General features: G+C 40.6%; 1 gene segment (V, D, J or C); it reads right to left on the bottom strand.

The window, feature by feature from the left end:
* LOC106999341 (T cell receptor delta constant-like) overlaps positions 1-21,616 on the bottom strand; it is a 356,123-nt gene that overhangs the window by 11,600 nt on the left and 322,907 nt on the right. Inside the window, 1 exon segment of the C gene segment in view lies at positions 4,710-4,767. Coding sequence covers positions 4,710-4,767 — 58 coding nt within the window.

Here is a 21,616-nt window from a genome sequence, read left to right as displayed (position 1 = left end):
GGGGAAATTTATTTCATATCTGAGAGTTTTGCATCATTGCCAAGTATTGTGCAGCAGCCAGACTGCTTAGTACAACATAGAATTAAGTTTTTCCATCCATTTTAATAACACATTCATGCATACCAAATTTTAGCAAGCTTCAATGACACACTCACACTTAGAAGTGACAGTCAAATTAATTTCTGTCATATGTGAACATCAGAATCTATGAGATTGCCTGTATATCACCCATAAAAACCAAGGAGGGAATATGAATTTTTCAGATCAGTTTACCGTCCTTAAAAGACTGTAGATCATAGCTGGAGGATCACTAACATAAAGGGTGGTTCCTAGTTGTTGTGAAGTAGAAAGATGTCAGAAGATCCCAAACCTAGTTTTGACTCTGTCCCTTTCCAAGTGTGTAATCTTGGCCAAGTTCCTTAAACTCACTGAGCTTTATCTGGCTTCTCTATGAAGTGAGGATAACATCTTCTGTATTATAGGTTATAAGATTAGATACAGCATCTGCGAAGCAGAGAGCCTCGGTGTAATTATTAGAATGTTTATGAGGGATAAACTCAGAGAAGATACATTTTACTTGAAGCTTGGGGAATGTAATTGCACTAAGAACAGAGCTCCAAGCAGGAAGGGTTGTGGGACAGGTTGCTGAAAAAGAACAGAAGCTATTTTTTTGGTGTTATGTGATATGAAGAGGGTGCCCACTTCTTAGGGCCATTGGTAAGGACTGGTATTCACATTTCTGTCTCTCTAGATCTTTTCTCTAGGTTACATGTGACTTCCCTTCCACTCTCCAATCTTCCCTTTAGAATTCAAAAGCAGAAGTCCTTACAGTGGCCTACAAGCCACCCTATCCCCAACCCATCACCAATCTGACTTCATTTTCACATTCTCTCCCCGTCACTCCCTCCCCTCCTCCAGCCACACATCCCAGGCAGCACTGTGTCCCCTCTGCCTGGAAGTGCTCTTCCTCCAGAGGTCTGCATGGCTCACTTTACCACTTCCTCGGGTCTCCGCTCAACTGTCCCCTTTCCAGTGAGACCTTCTGTGACTCTTCTGTTTAAAACTGCACGCTGTCCCTCTCACTAGTCCTCTTTATTCTCCTTCCCGGCTTTATTTTTCTTCTCAGGGCTTATTACCACCCTAACATACTGTATATTTTATTTATTTATTTAGTTTACCATCTGTCTTTTGCCATTAGAAAATAAACTCCAATATGGCAGAAATTCATGCTTGCTTTGTTCATGTGGATTCCCTGGCACCCAGAATAGTGCCTGGCACGTAGTGGCAGTGACCTGTGATGGCTTGCAGAGCCAGGACTCAGGCTTGGCTCTGTAGGTTATCAGTTTCCTTTCATTTTTCTTTTCTTTTGCTTTACACCACAGCTGACTTTTTCTCTGATTCATTCATTCCTTTATTTATTCATTCACTCATTCAACAAATGTTTATTTAGTGCTTTCAGTGTATTCGTAGATGTAGTAAGAAAGAGCTCGAAGTCCTTTCTCTCACAGAGCAAGGGAAACAGACAGCAAATGAGCATACAAAGTTTCAAGTAGACATGAGGGCTCTAAATAAAGCAGGGAAAGGGGTCTTCAGAGTGACATGAGGTGGTAGGGAAAGGATTCACAGGAAATGACATTTGAGTGGAGACCTGGAGGAGGGGAGGGAGAAAACTGTGTGAGTCCCTGGAAGAAAATGGCTCCAGGTGGAAGGACTTGCAGGTGCAAAGGCTCTGTTCTGGGAGATGCTCACTGGGAGTGACAGGGAATGTCAGATGCCAGAACAAGGACTAGTGGGTCTGGAGGAATGGGAAGGTCATCTCTTGGAATCTGGGAGACATCTTGATGAGGCCAGAATTATGTGAACTCCTTTTCTTGAGGGAAAGGGTGATGCTCTGATCATCGTCTGGACCTTCTGTATTTAGGGACCCTGGGTCTCCAGGGGTGTAATGTGAGAGATGGGCCTCACCTAGCTCCTCCTGGGGAAGGGGAATGCTGCTTTGGGTAACTGGTTTTGGCAAGGGTTCAGAAGTTCTTCCTTGGTGAGAGAAGTGATGGGGATGGCACTGGAAGGGAAGTGGCATAACTGTTGTTTCTGATTCAGCTTGAAAAGGAGCTCATTAGAGGCCTGAGACAGAGGCTGGGCCAGGCAGAAGAAACCTCCACACATGCCCTAGTCTAGCTGTAGTCCTGATGGAAAAGCAGAGTTCTTAAGAGCACGGATTCTGGCATCAAGCAGGTGCTTCAAATGATGACTTTACTAAGCTGTGTGATCTTGAGGAACCCCTTTGAGATTCAGTTTCCTGATCCATTAAAGGCAAGTCATGGTACCTCAATTCCACATGATCGTTGTGAGAACTGAGTGAAATCACATTCATTAAAGGACTTAGTGCTGTGGCCTAATAAATGGTAGGCACTCAAAGAGTGGTAGTTACATAATTATGACATAAAATAATAGATTGCATTCAAAGTCCCTCACATGGCCCACTTCCATGCAGATATTCCCAACGACCATGCCCCTTTTACCCGCTGCTCCTGTTGTTACCGTAGAAGTACACATTTACATTACTTTATCGCATGCTGTTTTGTCCCGTTCTCTGTTCTGTTTTATGAAGCTAAGTAGCCTCTCCAGGTTTACTCTATCCAGATGACTAAAGTGTGAGGTCTACAGCTGTGGGTTTGTATAGACTCATTCTGTTAGTTTTGTGCTACCCAGGAGCTCCATAAATAAGAACTTGAAAGAAGCTCCCAAGGAAAAAAAAGCATCAAAAGGCCTCTGAGAAGATAAAGGGCCTGGGCTTTGCAGTGCTGTCTCTTTAATCCAATATTGGTTGCTTAAAAATAGCAGGCGCCATTCAAAGATATTCTAGGTCGTGCCCCCTCTGGATACCCCTTATTTTTTCACTTCAAAGGCTGATGAAGTGCACCAATAGGAAGTTCAGCATTACCCAAACTTCGTTTAAGCACATCTCCCCCCCTTTTTTCATCACATGCATCTGTCATAATTTGCTTAATAATTTAAACAAATTTACTCATTTTTTAACTTAAAATATAATTAAAAGGAAACTTGAAATCACATGGGTTTGATAACCTAGTTGTACTATTCTGATAGCCATTAAAAGATAGATCCATGCAAGTAAAAAGAATGTCTCTCCATCTGAAACCATGTGCTATGCACTCCACAGTTAGGGAAATATGGACCAAGTAAATGGGTAAACAGAGGAGCTTAATTCATTAGGAAAAACTTGGCAAACAAAGGGAAATTAAGATAATCAGTCTTTAGCTTTGTTGGAAGTGTGGATAGACGTATTTTAGTGAAAATTTTAAGGATAATGAGGTCTAAAGGAAAAGGCCCAAATTAGTTAAAATTTCAAAATCTTACTAAGGTTTTGATTTTTAAAAAAGTCTGAAGGTCTCTGCACTGACTCCGCTAGCACAGCTTTGGGTGTCTTTCTCTTTGATGGCAGGGCCCCTGCCCCTTTTCTCCCTGTAGTGTGTGAGGTCTGGGGATGCCCATGCCTGTCCTTCCCCTTCCTCAGCCTCCTTCACTGCATATGCCTGGAACTGCCTTGTCCCCAGTTGGTCTCTGAGAAGAGCCCACCATCACCACCCTATCTCTCTAGAGCCTTCTTTTACCTAGAAAAACCTAAGCCGAATGCCAAAGTCCCAGCCAGGGCAGGGCATGCTGTTTCTTTTCTAGCAGCTGGTTGGGCTGATTTGGGACCACTGACCCCTATTGCTAGACTTCCCTAGGACCTTTGAAATGGGTTTTTGTATTGGTTTATTACATTTTCTTACTTAAGATTAATATGCACTATCTAACTGGAAGCTGCTGCCAGGTGGAGACCACTGTCTTATTTTATTTTATTTTTTAGCAAGACACTGTTGAATGCAAATGTCATTGAAAGGACATCAAAGATGCCCTCTGTGTTGAGCATGATCCTTCAACAACCTTAGCATCGATTCCTGCATAACTGTTAATAAGTGAGTGGTACCATACACTCTTCGCAAAAACGTTGAACGCTGGTGAGTGGTAGGGAACTCTCCTGGCTGTGTGCTGGAGACTTCAAAGCGTTTCTTAGTTGGAAGCATTACACATTCACTTTGTCCTGGTTGGAATCTGGTCTCAGTGGGAACTAGAATGTCCCATATTTCTCACTAGTAACCTAGTTTTCATTTGCACCTCAAACAATTAGAAACAAATGTCTGGAACAGGTTATTCTCTTCTAAAGAGAAATATCACAACACCAGGGACTACTTGCTCTCGCCTCACCCTCCATGCCCAGGAGATGGATTCAGTTCTGAGCTCTCCCAGGAGGATGTATTTGGCGTAAGGGAAGTCAGAACGTTTGGAATCACCTTGGGAAAACCATCTGGACTCAGGTCAGCCTCATTCCATGTCCATTCTGACTCTGCTCAGGGGAGCTGGGCCAATGACTCTGTGGTTTCTACAGCCTGACCCGAATTCGATGAACTGGGCAGAGTTCTCTGTTTCCTCTGAGCTGTATGGGTCCTTTCATATGCCCCAAAGTCTTTTTTCACAGACACCTTCTGCTCCCCTCCTATGGAAAGGATTAACCATATTTCACCTCTTCCCAGGAGTCCTCCTCAACACTAGCTATTTCACCCATTTCCCATTTCAGGATTATTGCTGCCTCCTTAGATGGAGGATGCCTTAACCTTAAATTTCAGATAAATAAATGAGTTACTTACTTGGTTCCACAGTCACACGGGTTCCTTTTCCAAAGATGAGTTTATCAGTGTCACAGCACTTGAGGACGTTCCAAAAACCTCAGCGCTGCTCCCACCTACCTTCTTCCCATTAGCTTTAGGACTGGAGGATCTTTAAGGCTCAGTTCCATGAAAGATGGCACTTGTTGCTTATCCAGCTGTTCATAGATGATGTAATCATCTGCAGGTAGGGACAGGTTTGCTTTGGGAAGGCTGTTGTCTGAGGAGTATGGAGGAGCATATTTCCTATGGCGGACCTTTCCGGCACAATACACTTGATGCAGTGCTCTGAACTGTTGCTTTCTATTGTTTTACCTTGCTCTCACTTCCTAGACCCACACTCAGCCCTCTGTGTTGAAAAGCTGGCACCGTCAAAGGGGTGGGTCTTGGCTCCATGACTACTGCAGGGTTAAGGTGTTTGTAGCCACCAGTGCTGCTTTAAAGGCAGATAATATGTGGCACAGCAAGAGGAGACAGGGTGGCATGAAGCACTGGGTGATTTACAGGGCAGTCAGCTTTAGAATGAGCAACTGTGGCTGGTAATTGCCTACAAACAAATCAATCTCTCTTCAAATCCATCTTCCCAAACCACAAAGCAAAGCACTTGGGTAAATCTCTCTAGGGGTTTGAATTTAGAAATTCTGTGTGAGGTGGCTCATATAACTCTCTTTTGCAATAGAATCAACATGAAAGCAAGACAAGAATAGTTTGTAGGAAATACCTTTTTGTATTCCCCAAATGTGCTGTAAGAAAATGTAGAAATGCCAGTTTTACCCAAGGGAGAACAGTAGTGAGTGAGAGGTCAGCAGCCGTGGTCATCTCCCCGGTCCAGTCAGCTTCCTGCTATCCTTTCCAGACTCCAAAGCAAGGAGGGAAGCTGCTTGCTGTTTTTATCTCCTGAGGTGTGGGACCCAGGCTGAGGATATCCCAGGGAAATGGCACTTTTGCCCCTGCAGTTTTTGTACAGGTCTCTGTAGGTTTTGTAGCACTGTGCGTATACCCCCAGTCACAGTGCTACAGAGCTTTACAAAAACTTCCCCTCGGTTTCACACTATACGGCCCCTGAGAATCCCCAGAACCAGATGTTTTCTCCAAGTCAAGCTCCAGCAAGATCAAAGGGTCCTGACAGTTAGGTCAGGCCAAGCTGACTCAGGTGCTTCTGTCTGAGGCTCTTCTGCCCCACTGGCTAAATCTGCCTTGGGGTTTGTGACTAGAATGGACTTTTAGAAATCATCACATCCACTCCCATCTGTGCTTTCTGGCCAGTCTGCCCTCAGATGGTTTCCCACTGAGGAGTTTGTCGGGTACTTAGACATCTCATGTAGATTCACATGCTGTGGGTTAGGCAGAAAATGCTTGTGGTCACTGTAATTTCTCCTGTCTCTTGCTAAGCTTGTGAATCACCTCTTCCTACCCTGCTTTCCACTTGAATAGTATATATACAGTTTACAAAGGGTTTTCATGTAAATTTAAAATTTTGTCCTCTCCATTAACCTCCTCCCAGTTACTAAATTCAGGCCAGTAGCCCACATGGTGCTTTGTGTGATTTAGAAAAGGTGGCTGTGCTGGGTGAATGCAGAGATAGCCCCTTGGGTTCAAGCTTGGCAAACAGATTGCACTTTTGTGTGGTTTATGAAACGCCTTCCCTGTCCAGAAGTTGCAGCCCCACATCAGGGCCTTGGCTGGTGGCAGAGCATGCCTTGAATTTTAGCCCCACTTCTCCTCTCTGCCAGGTGCCCTTGTGAAGGCACAACCTGTGCAATCAGAGGCAGCAGCTCTGGCCAAATTCAACGGATGATTTTCAGTTTTAATCTTGTTTGACCTCTGAGTTTTGACCCAGTCATTGCCTTCTCAAAAACTCTCCTCAGGGCTTACAAGACAGTGGTCTTGCTTGCCTTTGATCTCTGTTCTAGTGCTGTCAAAACAAAGTAGTATGATAGGCTCGTCGAAAGTGAGCTTATTAAATGTTAACCATGAAAGAAGAGTATGAGTTTTGTTATTGTTACTATCTAGCAACAGGGAGCAGGAATTTAAAAAGGTTAATCTTCACACTTTCCCTGAAGGTCTTATCCAAATGCATGGTTTGGTTTAATTATGACTACTTTGCCTACGACCTTTGTGATGACTTTCCACCCTACATACAGCTGCATACCTGCCCCATAAACTCCAAGGAACGTTATTTCTATATATAAAATCTAGCATTCTTTTGCTGATTAAAAAAAAGCAAATAGGAAAAGAGAAAAATAAGAATGTTATGGCCTCAGTAACAGACAATGCAATAGGATGGCATAGAGCAAAAGGCCTCATGGGGAGAACCAGATAAGAATAAAGAACTGTCACTTGGACTCTTGAGTGTAGCTGGCCTTAGGTACTAGTCTTTGAAATGGCAAGAGGTAGCTGATTGATGCAGTAAGCTTCTGACTCACCCATATGAGACTCATTGAGCTCCTTCTAGTGCTGGTGACTTTCCCAAGAAGCTGGTGACTTTCACACCATCAGAAACTGGTATAAATAGAATTAGTTAGAGGAAACAAACGTTGGGAATCCTGATGAGAATGTGGCTTCCCAACTCTTCACTTCCTCCCTGTAATAGAAGTGTACCTCCAGGTTCTTTGCCATGTGACTTTGCAGGGCTTCCTACTACAGGCTCTATTGACATTGGGGCTTCATTATGCTTTGATTCATAGAATATGAGTGGCATTTTTGCCCCTGAAGTTTTTGTACAGGTCTCTGTAGGTTTTGTAGCACTGTGCGTATCCACCCAGTCACAGAGCTACAGAGTTTTACAAAAACTTCCCCTTGGTTTCACACTATATGGTCCCTGAGAATCCCCGGAACCAGATGTTTTCTCCAAGTCAAGCTCCAGCAAGATCAAAGGGTCCTGACAGTTAGGTCAGGCCAAGCTGGCTCAGTGTATCAGTTCTAAACTGGTGTGCCAGTTCTAAGCTGAGTCTTCGGACATGTCACATCATGGGTTTCCACCAGCACTCTTTTTTTTTTTTTTTTTTTTTTTTGAGATGGAGTCTTGCTCTGTTGCCCATGCTGGAATGTACTGGTGTGATCTCGTCTCACTGCAACCTTTGTGTCCCGGATTCAAGTGATTCTCCTGCCTCAGCCTCCTAAGCAGCTGGGATTACAGGTGTGTGCCACCACGCCCGGCTAATTTTTGTATTTTTAGTAGAGACAGGGTTTCACAATGTTGGTCAGGCTGGTCTTGAACTCTTGACTTTGTGATCTGCCCACCTCGGCCTCCCAAAGTACTGGGATTACAGGCATGAGCCACTGTGCCTGGCCTCCACCAGCACTCTTTAGCCTCTATCCTTTGAGATGTAAGGAGTGTTCTCCAGGGAGTCATTGCTACTTCACCCTGACCTCTAAAATGAAGACACATAGAACAGATCTAAATCCAACTCACATCTTGAAGCCAAGTCCAGGTGGCCTGCAGACCAGTGAGCAAAAGTGATACATGTTTGTTACTGTAAGCAATTGAAATTTTGGGGTTGTTTGTTATAGATCACAATTATAACAAAAATAGTTGATTAATACAGATGGTGGATCTTGGGAGGATTCCACCCTCATATGCTTTTAACTATGTCTCCAGCAATTATGGAATGGTATACATAAAATTTTTGGTGGCTTCCTATTATCCTCAGGACAAAACAGTATAAAACACAAGACCTTAGCTTACTTGCTCCCTTAAATGCAGTTGCATTGAACTACTTACTTCCTGAATGCTCTGTGCTCTTTCATATTTCTTTGCTTGAGATGCCCTTTCCTTCTTCTATCCCCTAGTTGGTCCCTCTCTTTAAATCCTCCGCATTTTCAGGGTCTTAGCTTAGTTGTTTGCTTCCCTGGGAGTTCCTAAATGACTACCCCAAACTGATCTGGGTTAAGTGCTCACCCTTTTCAGAATTTTCATGGCATCCAGTAATTATCTTTATTTTTGCACTCAAAACCCTTTTTCCCTCTTCTTATTAGGTCGAGACCCTTGAGGGAAGTGATCTGTTTTGTTCATACCTGTATACCATGTACAAGTACAGAGCCTGACCCAGTGAGTGCTCAGAAAGTGCCTTCTGAATCCATTTTAAGGATGAGGTATTTCAGGTTCAGCGAAGATAAGCTAGTAAGTGACAGAGCCTTGGCCAGATCTTCCCAACTCCCAGGCTCTGGCTCACTGCCTGGCACCAGGCTGCCTTATGGAATACTGCCTTAACATTTGTTTAGTGGTACACGGGACCACTACTTAAAACACATTGATTTTTAATATTAGCCTGAGTTAAACATGGTGGGTAAGTTTAATTTGTTGTGATTTACTCCATACCATATAATATATTCTAAAGCTGTATAGAAATGAGTTTCACATTGTCTACATATTTGGAGTATTCAAGTCATGTTCTCTTCCACTAACATGGGTAATCAAAGATCAATTGCACCTCTGGAGAGGAATCCTTGAATGCCATAGCTGGGAGACGTTTCAAAGATCATATATTTACTCTCCTAAGTTTTCAGATGAGAGAGTCTAGAAAGATCCAGAGAGGTTTCGCAACTTGACCAAGTCACCCAATTTCAAAAGAACATACAAGAAATTGGGTATCTATATCCCAGTGCAGTGATCTTTTTGGTACACTAGGCAAATGTCTTCTTTGGTCTTTCATTCTGGCATTTATGGTTTGAGAATGTTTCAACCTCTCAGTTGATACCCTTCCCTGGGGTGGCCATAGGGTAGTCTGGGCAACCTGGCCCTTTCTTTCTCTGTGTAGTTTTTTATCATTATGTGAGATGCTCTTCTGCAGGAAAGGGGAAGAGCAGGCACAAGGTGGATGAATCCTGAGGTTCAACTCTTCCTGGAAGGAGCCTGTGTCATGTTCTTTTTGCCAGGCACTCTCATTTTCAGAGGAAAGGGACAGTGTTAGAGGCTGGGTTGACTGTGGTACTGTTCAGTCCTGGCTGGATTGTGATCTCATGCTTTTTGGGAGCAAATTTGTGGGATATTAAGCCAAGAAATGAAATAGAGATTGAACAGGGGCATCCTCCAGGCTTAGAATATTTGGGACTGTGAACTTTGAGCTAGTGTTATTTATCTCTACCCGCTGCTCCTGGTATTAACACATATGGTTTGAGAGTTGTAGACAAACTACAATGTGTTTTAAAAGGGATACTAGGTTGTTTAAGAGACTTCAAACCATGTCCTGGGAAGAATAGCTAAAACATATGGGAGACTGTAGACCAAAGGAAGGGAGGTATCACAGTGATCATAGTCTTCAGATATCTATCAGAGAAGAGCTGGCGTATCAGAAGACAGTTGGATTCTCATGTCTGCTTATGCACTCTACCTATTGCAATATGTTGGTTTGGTTGAAATATGTGAGAGAAATCTGGCCTTACATAGATATGTAGTGTGAAAACAAAGGAGTATTTTAACAGCCTGTTCAAAATATTGTGGCTACAGTATTCTTTATATTGCACCATAACATGACAAAAGGTAGTTTCTTTGAAGGCTAGTTATGATGTGAAATCTGACACCGTGTTAGTGAACTTATATTCTGTTACATTAAAACATTGGTTTATCCTGAAATGTGGATAGAATGTTCACCCATGCACGCTTCTTAACGCATCCATTCGTCACTTGAGAAAATTGGTTTACTGTTAAGCAGCTTCCACCTGTTAGCACACATTTTATTATTCAATGCCAAAGTATTACAGTAGTTAACATAATCACTAGTCTCTTTAAATCAGGAAAAATTTTTAAATATTGGTGAGCAATCTACTTCACAGTGGCAAACATAAATTTCCTAAAACTCTAATTTTTCCTGGAAGTTTAGATTTTATAATTAGCAGGTTGGGCACGGTGGCACACACCTGTAATCCCAGCACTTTGGGAAGCTGAGATGGGCAGATCACTTGAGGTCAGGCATTCGAGACCAGCCTGACCAACATGGTGAAACCTCGTCTCTACTAAAAACACAAAAATTAACTGGGTGTGGTGGCGCGTGGCTATAATCCCAGCGACTTGAGAGGCTGAGGCAGTAGAATCACTTGAACCCAGGAAGTGGAGGTTGCAGTGATCTGAGATCACACCACTGCACTCCAGCCTAGGCGACAGAGTGAGACTCTGTCCAAAAAAAAAAAAAAAAAAAAAAAAATTTAATAATTAGCAACAACTAGCAGTTGTTTATTTTAATATGACAGGCTCTGTTCATCTGTTTTTAAGAAAATGGCTGGCAAATCTATAAGTCTGAATAACCATAGTTGCCTGTCAATTGTTCTTTCAAACAAAAATGTGTGTTTTTTTGAAAAAGTAGCTAGTTCAACTTGCAACTCAAACAACCACACAAGTGTGATCTTAGATAACGATCATAATTTGGAATGTAACAGAAGTGCTTTATGTGTACTTACCATTTTGTTGCACAGAATACTAAAAAACATGTACTCAAAAGTTGAGATTTAATACAATTAATAATTATTACTGCTTTGTAAGTATTATGGGCTCAATCGTTTGCCCCCTAAATTCATGTTTAAGCCCTGAATCCCATAACCTTAGAATGTGGCTATATTTGCAGAAAGGGCCTTTTGAGAGGTTTTAAGTTAAAATGAGGCCATTAAGGTTGGCCCTAACTCAGTCTGACTGATGTCCTTATAAGAGGAGGAAATGGCCGGGCACGGTGGCTCAAGCCTGTAATCCCAGCACTTTGGGAGGTCCAGACGGGCGGATCACGAGGTCAGGAAATCGAGACCATCCTGGCTAACACGGTGAAACCCTGTCTCTACTAAAAAATACAAAAAACTAGCTGGGCGAGGTGGCGGGCACCTGTAGTCCGAGCTACTCGGGAGGCTGAGGCAGGAGAATGGTGTAAACCCAGGAGGCAGAGCTTGCAGTGAGCTGAGATCCAGCCACTGCACTCCAGCCTGGGCGACAGAGCCAGACTCCATCTCAAAAAAAAAAAAAAAAGGAGGAGGAAATTTGGACACACCATGAGAAGAGACACCAGCGTGCCCCACACAAAGAGGAAAGACCACCCTTTCTTCAGGGCACAACGAGAAGCCTGCCATCTGCTTGGAGATGGAGCAGAGAGGCCTTAGAAGAAACCAACTCTGCCAGCACTTTGATCTTGGACTTCTATCCTGTAGAACTGTGAGAAAATAAATTTCTGTTGTTTAAGTCGCCTAGTCTGTGGTATTTCGTTATGGCAGCCCTAGCAAGGTGACACAGTCAGTATCATTTTTAAGTGAAACTAACTTTTTCCCCCTGAAAATTTGTGGCAGTGAAGAATATAATGATTATTAATACAAATTTGATGCCCCTGCCTTGATTCATGCTAAGGCACCAGCAGTTTTATCCACCATTGCTTTTCCACCATCAGTGTAAATATTAACACAATGAAAAAGGCAAATAATGTTTTGCTGTTATTGTGAAAATAATTCTGACCTCATGGGCTCCCTGAAAAGATCTTGAGGTGCCCAGAGGTCCGTGGGTAATACTTTGAAAATCCCTGTCCTAATTCCGTGTTGTTTGTGCTACCAAAGCTGCAACAGCAGCAGTAAATACCAAGCTCTCTCCACTACTTCACTACTCTCTACCTACATTGCTAATGACCAGTAGATCAATTGTATCATATGCTTTGAGTGATGGATGAGTGAGTGGTTAGAAGTCATTTGGAGCAGTAGCCTTTCATTTCTGTAGAAATGATTAAATGGATCCACACATTTTGGTTGGACTCTCTAGAGTCAAGGACCATGGATCTGTATGTCATCTGCCTCTGATTTCTTCTTGGTGGTACTCTGGAAGTCAGATGCTGGATCTATGATGATGGTGGGAAGGCTCAGTGATGACCTGAGAGTCTGTGTATATTTTCTTCAGTACCCATACTATATTTTTGTGGCAATATATTAGCCCTCCCATTAAAAATAATAAGTGCTTACTTGTTTAAGTGACAGATACCTGAAATTGTAACCTGAGGTTTTTTGCAAAACCGTAAAGAAGAAGAATGGACCAACATGACTTGCAGAGTTAATGGGTCAAACAAACAATACACTTAGCAACTGGACAAGAATTAAAAGAGACCAGGATTTTGAACTGAGATCCATATTAAGCCCTAAGAATGGATTAAACCTGGTCAGGCTACCTTATTTGAGGGGTCTGGACACATTTTGGGTTTTGTCAAAACCATCTCTTAGCTTCTCTCTGATGCCCACCCACTGAAGGAGAAGTAGCTTGAAAATCGTCTGATTGGGGTTCATTGGTACAACTGTGGAAGTCTGGAACTGTCCCACCCCCACTTCTAACACAAAGGGAAGACTTGATCTTGAGCTATTACCATTATGTCAAATCTTGAAAGTCAGTGATTTTAAGATATCTCAGTTATGCCTGTGTCTTGAAAAAGAATAATAAGAATCTAAAATGTGCAACATCATTATTAATGGTTTTCTTGTTCATTTTACTCATATAGTTAGTGACAGAATTCATTGTTGTCTTAGAAATATGTTATATAAACACAAGATTTTAATTTGTCCGAACGCTTACAGATCTAGGGAATTCTTTGAGCAGAGTAGTATTCCTTAAGAAAATATGCTAATTTTTAAGGAAGATATTGTATTTCAAATTTTCATTGTTTAAATTTGCTGTAGACTTGTTGGCCATTTAAAAATGAAAACTTTATTGTTTATTTTTTTGGGACAGATTCTCACTCTGTCATCTAGGCTGGAGTGCAGAGGCATGCTCATGGCTCACTGTAGCCTTGACCTCCCAGGTTCAAGTGATCCTCCCACCTCAGCCTCTCTAGTATCTGGGACTGCAGGCATGCACCACTTTGCTTGGGAAATTTTTTGCATTCTTTTGTAGAGACAGGGTTTTGCTATGTTGCCCAGGCTGGTTTAGAACTCTTGGGCTCAAGCAATCTACCTGCCCTGGCTCCCCAAAGTGCTAGGATTACAGGGGTGAGCTAACATGCCAGCCACAAAATGAAAACTTTAAAAAAGGATCTTATTATAAAATTTTTGAAACAATCCAAAAAGAAGAGATTAACAAAATAAGTATCTATAGAATGATCACCTAGATTTAACAATTGTTAACATTTGTCATATTTTCTATTTATTTTGCTTGAGTATTTAAAAAAATTACAGATAAAATGACAATTCACTTCAGTGTATATTACGAAAAGGAATATTTTTCTACACAACCACAATACCATTTCCCACCTGACAAAGTTAACAGAAATTCCTGAAAATAATTTAATAGCCAACCCATAGTCGAGTTTTCCTAATTTTCCTCCAAATGCTCCAAATGTCTTTTATAGATTCTTTCTTTCTTTCTTTCTTTCTTTCTTTCTTTCTTTCTTTCTTTCTTTCTTTCTTTCTTTCTTTCTTTCTTTCTTTCTTTCTTTCTCCTTCCCTTCCTTCCTTCCTTCCTTCCTTCCTTCCTTCCTTCCTTCCTTCCTTCCTTCCTTCCTTCCTTCCTTCCTTCCTTCCTCTTTCTTTTTTACAGGCACAGGGTCTCAAACTCCTGGGCTCAAGTGGTCCTCCAGCCTCTGCCTCCCAAAGTGCTGGAATTATAAGCGTGAGCCACCGTGCCTGGCCTCTGTTACAGATTTTTTTTTTTTTTTTTTTAAACAAGGATCCATTCAAAGACTATGCATTCCATTGTTGTTAAATCTTTTACATCTCTTTAATCTTTAATAGTTCTCCTTCCACTGCTTCCCCTCTACTGCACTTTTTTCCCCCTTTTTCATGACATTGATTATCAGTGAGACTGAAACTGTTCAGTGGAATGTCTCACCTGCTGGATTTGTCTAGATGTTTCTTTGTGGAATCCTTTAATTTGCTTTTCTAACTTCCTGTCTCCTGTTAGAACTAAAGTTTGATTAGTTTTAGTTTATTTATTTATTTATGTCAGAAATACCGTGTAGGTGATGTTATGCCCTGTATATTGCATCATGTCAAGATGAATATAATGGCTTGATAAAGATGAGTGATCATTAGGATAAGATGGCCACAGATATCTTCACAAAGTTACACATTCCCATTATAGCCAGCAAGTAATCTGAGACTTTAAAATGTTTTAAAACTTTTTTTTTTCTTTTGGCTTGAAATGTTTTTTTTTTCCATGATTTCTTTGTGTGAAGCAGGAAGCTAGTCAATTTCTTCTTTCTGTAACTGTGAATGCCTACACAGTTCTGTCTGCTATGCAAAAATAAATGTTGTAAACTCATCAATGTTGAAAAAGTAATACCTAAAGAGTATTCACTTTTAGAAAGCAAGTAATCTAAGGATGTTATGTTCCATTTCTGCACTAAAAATGAGAATTTCATTCAAGGTGTTATTTCTGTGAATTGTTTCTAGTCCCTGAAAATGGGCTTCTTTGATTTTATTTTGATTGGGTTGATGTATTCTGTCCTTGAAGTCATAAATTCAGTTACTTTGGACAACCTAGGGAGGAGGCCTAGGCATAGTTTTCTTCACCTGTGCATTGTTTGTGCTCTCCTAGACTTAAAAGGAGCAATTGGACATGGTGTGCTAATTGGTGATTGTAATTCCAAGAGAAGGGACTAATCCTCATGTTCTTGAATCAAACTCACATGGGGTCGAGAAGAGTGAAGAAAAACTCAGGACTTCTAGGCTCTCAGATCTATGGTATTAACACTGGTTGATCTGAAGTGAACAGAAAAGTGGTTTAGTTCAGAGGGGATATATTTTAAAAATACATAGCTCACTTGGGTGGAGATAGGTTATGTCTTTGCTCTGGGGTGAAGGGACTTCTTGGTGGCATTAGTTAGAGAGGGAGATTCTTTCACTCTCCGTAATATTCCCAGTTGCACTAGGGCTGTCACTATCTGTAGGCACCAGCTCAGGATTCGTCTCCTCTAAAAGCTTTTCTTTGCTGACTTTATCCAACAAAAACTGTCCCTACCAGCATCTGTTTACCTACTTGTGACTTTCTAGTAACTAGGGTCTTATTTGAAGGAGTGCACTTTTCACCACATCACTGGGCCATTTGGCCCATGCTACCTACTAACAACCTTCATGCCACTGCAACTCCCTCATTCGACAGTTTTCTCATCAGAACAAGGCACATGACCTGTTAGGAATCGGGCATTCAATGTCAGAATTTCACCTTGGGGATCTGCTTCCAGATGGTCCTTAGACCAGTGGTCTAAGGTCTTTGATCACTGGTCTTTCTAAAGACAATGGTCTGCACTCCAGCCCGGGCGACAGACCAAGACTCCGTCTCAAAAAAAAAAAAAAAAAAAAAAGACAATGGTCTTTAGAAACACATTATTTTAAAAAGTTGGAACTCTGCAAGGATGCTGTATTCCAATGAAATGGATTCAATTCACAACAAGCTCTTTCTTGAACACTTGCCTTGTGCTGGACACTAAGTTCTTTGAAGGAAGGGATTATGTAAGTTAGTTAGATTTGGGTTCAACTTCTTGGTTCATCATATACCTAGTGTGTAGCCTACTATTCAGGTACTCAGTCACGATTAGTCCCAACTCCTTTACTCTTCCATTATATTCTCTTTTCAGTGCCATGGGTATATTTAGTAAATATTGAAATGAGTGGTTGGAATTATTTATCACTGATGTTTTTGGTGATACTTGTTTATGTTCTGAAACTATTGCAGTAGACCAATGTGGAATAAATAGAAAATAGTTGGGACACAGGGGCAATAAAACTCATATATTATTTTCCCATGACACTCAGAGGACTCTTCCAATGCTGAGACCTACATAGCGGATCACAGCTGGGTGTTTTTGAACAAAGGCTTAATGCACTCCAACCTCTGTGGTACGAAGGCACAGTGAAACACATCAGTATAAAAACCCTCTTCTTCCTTTTTCCCTTTCCTTGGCACTTTGCCATCACCACCCTCTGCCATCCACAATACCTCTGAAACTCCTTTCACCAATGCTGTTATTGTGGTTAAATGCTGTGAAACTCAGGCACAAAATTATTATAATCACACAAATAAATGAGTAAAACACTATCAACCTAAAAAACGAATGGGTGAAGGACAAATGAAGAAAGTTAATCATTGATTATCAGACTTGAAAAATGTTTTAACTCTCTAGTAATAAAAATGTAAAGTATTAACAAACAATTTTTTGGTTAGATATTTAATTACAGCTTGTGCTCAAAATGGTGACACTCCCAATGTGGGCAAGATGTTGGTAACAATATAAATTGTTTGATTTTTATTGGAAGCCAATTAGTTAATGTCAAAAGAGTAAAAATATTTATATTCTTTTGAACAACTATTTCCACTTTGGGGAATTTACTGTGAGAAAATACTATATCTATTTGAACATGGAGTAAGGTTCATGATCCTCAGAGAAGAAGAAATCCCTTATATTTGATTCCTTACAATAATTATGAAAAACAATATTACAATGCTTTCACTTAATTATTTTACTTTGAACAGTTAGGTACAGTTCAGTGAGGACACATTGGAATGATCTCAATCAATGCTAGCTCATGGATGCTTATGGCAGTGAGCTGATAGAATTAGTTAAAAAGACGACTAAGTAGTTTAACAGAAACATAGTAACTATTTTTTGGGTCTCCCAGTGCCTTCAAGATTGCAAGTGTTTGATATTGTTTAAACAAATCTATCAAAGGAAATGTTTTGTTGTGGAGATCATGAATATTCACTTATAGGATAAATGGCAAAACAATGATTCTAATGTTATGTGAGTATGTATTATGTCTCAAAAGTAGGTATTAATAATGTGCTATTGTTCAAACAATTTAGAATTATGTTTCTAAATCTAATGTGCTTCTAAATTTTCAATTTAGCAAAGTGAGTTTCATATACTCTGGAAAAATATTTGAGGATAAAAAAGTGGCTCTAGTGGTGACAAATACATTGATTTGAAATGCTTAAGAAGAATTTAAAGTTATTTTATGAATTATGAAAAGGAAAAGGCAGTATTCAAAATTGATACATTATCTTACATAATATGTGATTTTAAAATATGCATGTTTAACTGTCTTAATACATTAAAACTCTAAAGTAGAATTGGCTAATTTCTGTATAACCCTAAAGTTTTATATATTCAAGTTGGACAAAATTCTTAATTTGAATCTTCTAATTAAGAAAATAGAAGCTTACTTTATTATATGTTTATATATATATTTATACAAATATAATTGTGTATTTTTATATATACCATTTGAATATCTGCTGTGGTTGCTGCAGTGTTTAGCTTAGGCTATTATCTCTATTAAAATACAATGCTCACCTGTGACCCTCCCCGCCAATCTCAGAAAAGCTAAAGCCTCCCTCCGTTTTCATTACTTAAACATTAGTATGAATTGATTTCAGGTTATTTCTTGAGATCGCATTTTGATGGAAATAGAATGACAGCATATGAGGAATGGGATGTGGAAGAGGGTCCAAATAATCATATACATATATGATGATTTTAAATAGTGAAAAAGTTGTAAGTACAGGTGTGTTCATCACAATAATTTTCATAGTAGGAAAAATGTAGAAGCTGCCTAAATGCTCAACCATGAAGAGAACTGATTGAGTAAACTATAATATACCTCTAGACACAGTACTAACGTAGCTTATTAAAAATATTGATTAGGAAAAATACCAATAACATGGAAAATTGATTATATAATGGATACAAATGTGTATAAGGTGTATGATTACATGTACGGAGTACGTGTAATATATGTGTATGTAATCTACATATACAAAGTACATGTAATATACATATTATACATATATTACATATATGTGTATGTAATCTACATATACAGAGTATATGTAATATACATATTATACATATATTACATATACTCTGTGTATGTAATCATATACATACAGTATATAATGAATCCTAGGAGGGAAAGAGCTCATTGAATTTAGCTCCCAACCAATGTAGACAACCTTCCCAGTGTAGTCATTCACTGAACTCATCCACTGACAAGGATGCTTGTTTCACTGCTGAATGGCTATCAACTCTTATAAAGCTATTACTGCTATTGAAATGAAGTATCTTTCCAGACATCTTTTTTTCCTCCATTGGTCCTAATTCTGCTGCAGTGCCTTTCCCCATGGTCAGGCTAATGTTCTCTCTGGTTGTCTGCTCCAGCTGGACTTCTTCCTGGACAAGGGAAAAGAAGTGCCCACTGTGGGAGGCTCCAGACTCTCTGTGTATGATCCACACTGAACCTCCATACGAAGAGAGCACAAACCTCTGTCTTTCATTTTGGGCAGTGTTCCTCAGGCTTGGAAAGTTCTGCTGTGGTTGCTGCATTGTTTAGCTTATGGCTATTATGTCTAGGAAAACACAATGCTCACTTGCGACCCTCCCTGCCAATCTCAGAAAAGCTAAAGCCTTCCTCTGTTTTCATTCCTCAGACATTAGTATGAAGTGATTTCAGGCCATTTCTTGAGATTGCAGTTTGATGGAAATAGAATGAAAACATATGAGGAATGGGATGTGGAGGAGGGTCCAAGAAAACGGCCTACACAGATGAGGATGGGGAGCCACAGATGACCTACTTCACTGTTTACAATAGGAGGACAGCTGGCAGCTTCCTGAGCTATTGCCAAGACTCTGCATCATTCCAGCCACAGTGAAGCACTTTTGTGTGTGTGTGTGTGTGGATTCTGCAGTAGCACCCCTTGAATTCTCATATTTTCTTTCAGAGCTCTGAAGGAAATACACATCCTAATACTAACGTTGACATTTTCTGAGGAAGTCAGGTTAATATGAATTCACATTATAAATATTCTACATCCACATCATTATTTTTCTCCTCGCACTAACGTTTCTCTCCTTGCACTTCGTCCTCTTTCTTCCTATCTTTCTTAGCTTTACTCAGTAGGCAGTGCCATCAGGGACCACTTTCTTGGGGGAAAAATGTTTAAAAAGTCTGCACACTTAGGGGTGGCCAGGGTACCGTCTCGTACAAATAGTCGCAGCACAAGGACATTCTTGCAAGGACTGGCACAGACTAGTGATGATATCCTGATAAGCAGAATCCCCATTCATATTGTTCTACATGCAGAGAGGGGCCTATCCAGAGTATGGCCATGATGTGGGAGTCAGAGTTGCGCAAGGACAGGGTATAGGAAGGCATTATGTCAAAGCTATGGGTAGTGCTGCAGATTTTCCCAGTGTACATGTAAATTTGTAATGCCAACTTTCCAATAATTCCCTTAACTCTGTCTTAGACTTCTTATATCTTAGTAGTAATCTCTTAATTTCTAGCATAGTGAATTAAATCCCTGGGGATGCTCTGGAGAAAGTCTCCTAGTCTTTCTCTTTGAACAGTTGTTAAATGATTGATGGGATCATGTATGGGAATATCTAAGAAGCCGGTTCTCATGCCCTGCTCTGGTGGAGGCTTCCTGGGTAGTTGGTGGTTGTGACCCACATCTGTTGTAAATTGGCTCAAAGCCTGCATGTTTTGTTCTCTGAATTGGAAAGGAACTCAAATGTGGGGTGTTAAGGGCACAGGGGACCACAGGATGTGGACATTCTGGGTCTCTGGTGCCTCATAAGGAAGATACATCTGTTGGATCAAGCAGCTGGTGAGAAGACCAAGTCAGCAGTGGGTATGGGCAGTTTCCCAGCACTCAGGCCCCAAGTTGTATAGTTATATCTGACTACTGGTGTCAGGGTGATGGTGTAAATACTGCTGAACAAGGAGATCCTTCCTGCACATGTGATGGAGACCAAATGTCTTTGGGTGTGGAAGCCAAAGAGTCATGGCAGAAATATCCTAACACTTCCTGGCAAGCAATTTATCCAGAGAGAGTCATAGTAGGAAGAAAGCTTTTCCATTGGTTTTCTCATTAAAATAGAGGTTAGTAAATCTTGGTACAAAATTGTCTCCCCTCTACGCAGTCAATTGGCATTGATATCTGAATTAATTACTATATCTAGGACAGAGTCTCAATTTTTATCACTGAATTCTGTGTATGCAGAAGCAATGCATAAGAACTGGGGAAATATATTCAAATGGAACTATGGAGTGATTTAGGACTTGCTTTATACATAGTCTTTGGCATCTTTATGTTGGAGAGGGGAAGGTTTTCGTCTGGAACCACATTCACTTACGTCACCTTGGGCCTCCACACTAACACAAGAGTGTCTTGGTTGGTTCTTGGTTATTTCTGAGTAGATGAGGCTTGCCATAAATGCATTGGAGAATGATGTATGGTATTAGGAAGACAAAAGTAGACCACAGAGATGGAGTCGTCTAAGGTGACAGTGCTTTTTTTTCCATTGAAGGTGTATGATCTGGACATCTCTCATTTACAGTCCACAGAACTGCTGCCCAGGAGCCACAGAGGACCCATATATCCTGGAGAATCTAAGATTCAGTTCTGAGCCTTTACAGGAGCAATATGTTGATAGCTCAACCTTTCCAAAAACAAGTCACAGTGATGAAGTAGCTGCACCTGGATTTACGCAGGAACTCCTGAGTCTTTCGGAGCCAGGCACTTTAAAGGGTCGTAACATCAGTGAAGTTCAGGCTCAGTCTGAAAATGCTGCTCTGGGACAAGCCTCTGAGGAAAATGCTCACAAACAGCGCAAGGTGGTGCTAAATTTCAGACACACATGAGTTTGGGGTGGGACAGAGAAGCAATCAACAACAACCAAAAAACCCTCCAAAACAGAGTAAGGAGACCTGTTTTATATCACTTCCCTATTGAGATGTAAATGGTCTTAGAATGATCATTGTTGGAGGTATAATGCTCAGGGTGGGAGAAAGTGGGAGGAGAACTAAGAGGTGGGAAATTTGAAGAGAAGCAACACTCTGAGTAGATATTAAAGAAAGTATGATTTTTAAAAATAGAGGCTCAAGGATTAAGAACAGACTGAGATATTTATAAATAAATGATGCAGAAAACACCAAGTGAATGATTG

Source organism: Macaca mulatta, chromosome 7 (genome assembly GCF_049350105.2).
Source record: "Macaca mulatta isolate MMU2019108-1 chromosome 7, T2T-MMU8v2.0, whole genome shotgun sequence".
Lineage (NCBI taxonomy): Eukaryota > Metazoa > Chordata > Mammalia > Primates > Cercopithecidae > Macaca > Macaca mulatta.
Note: the sequence above shows the minus strand (reverse complement) of the source record. Positions and strands in the feature narration are given on the sequence as shown.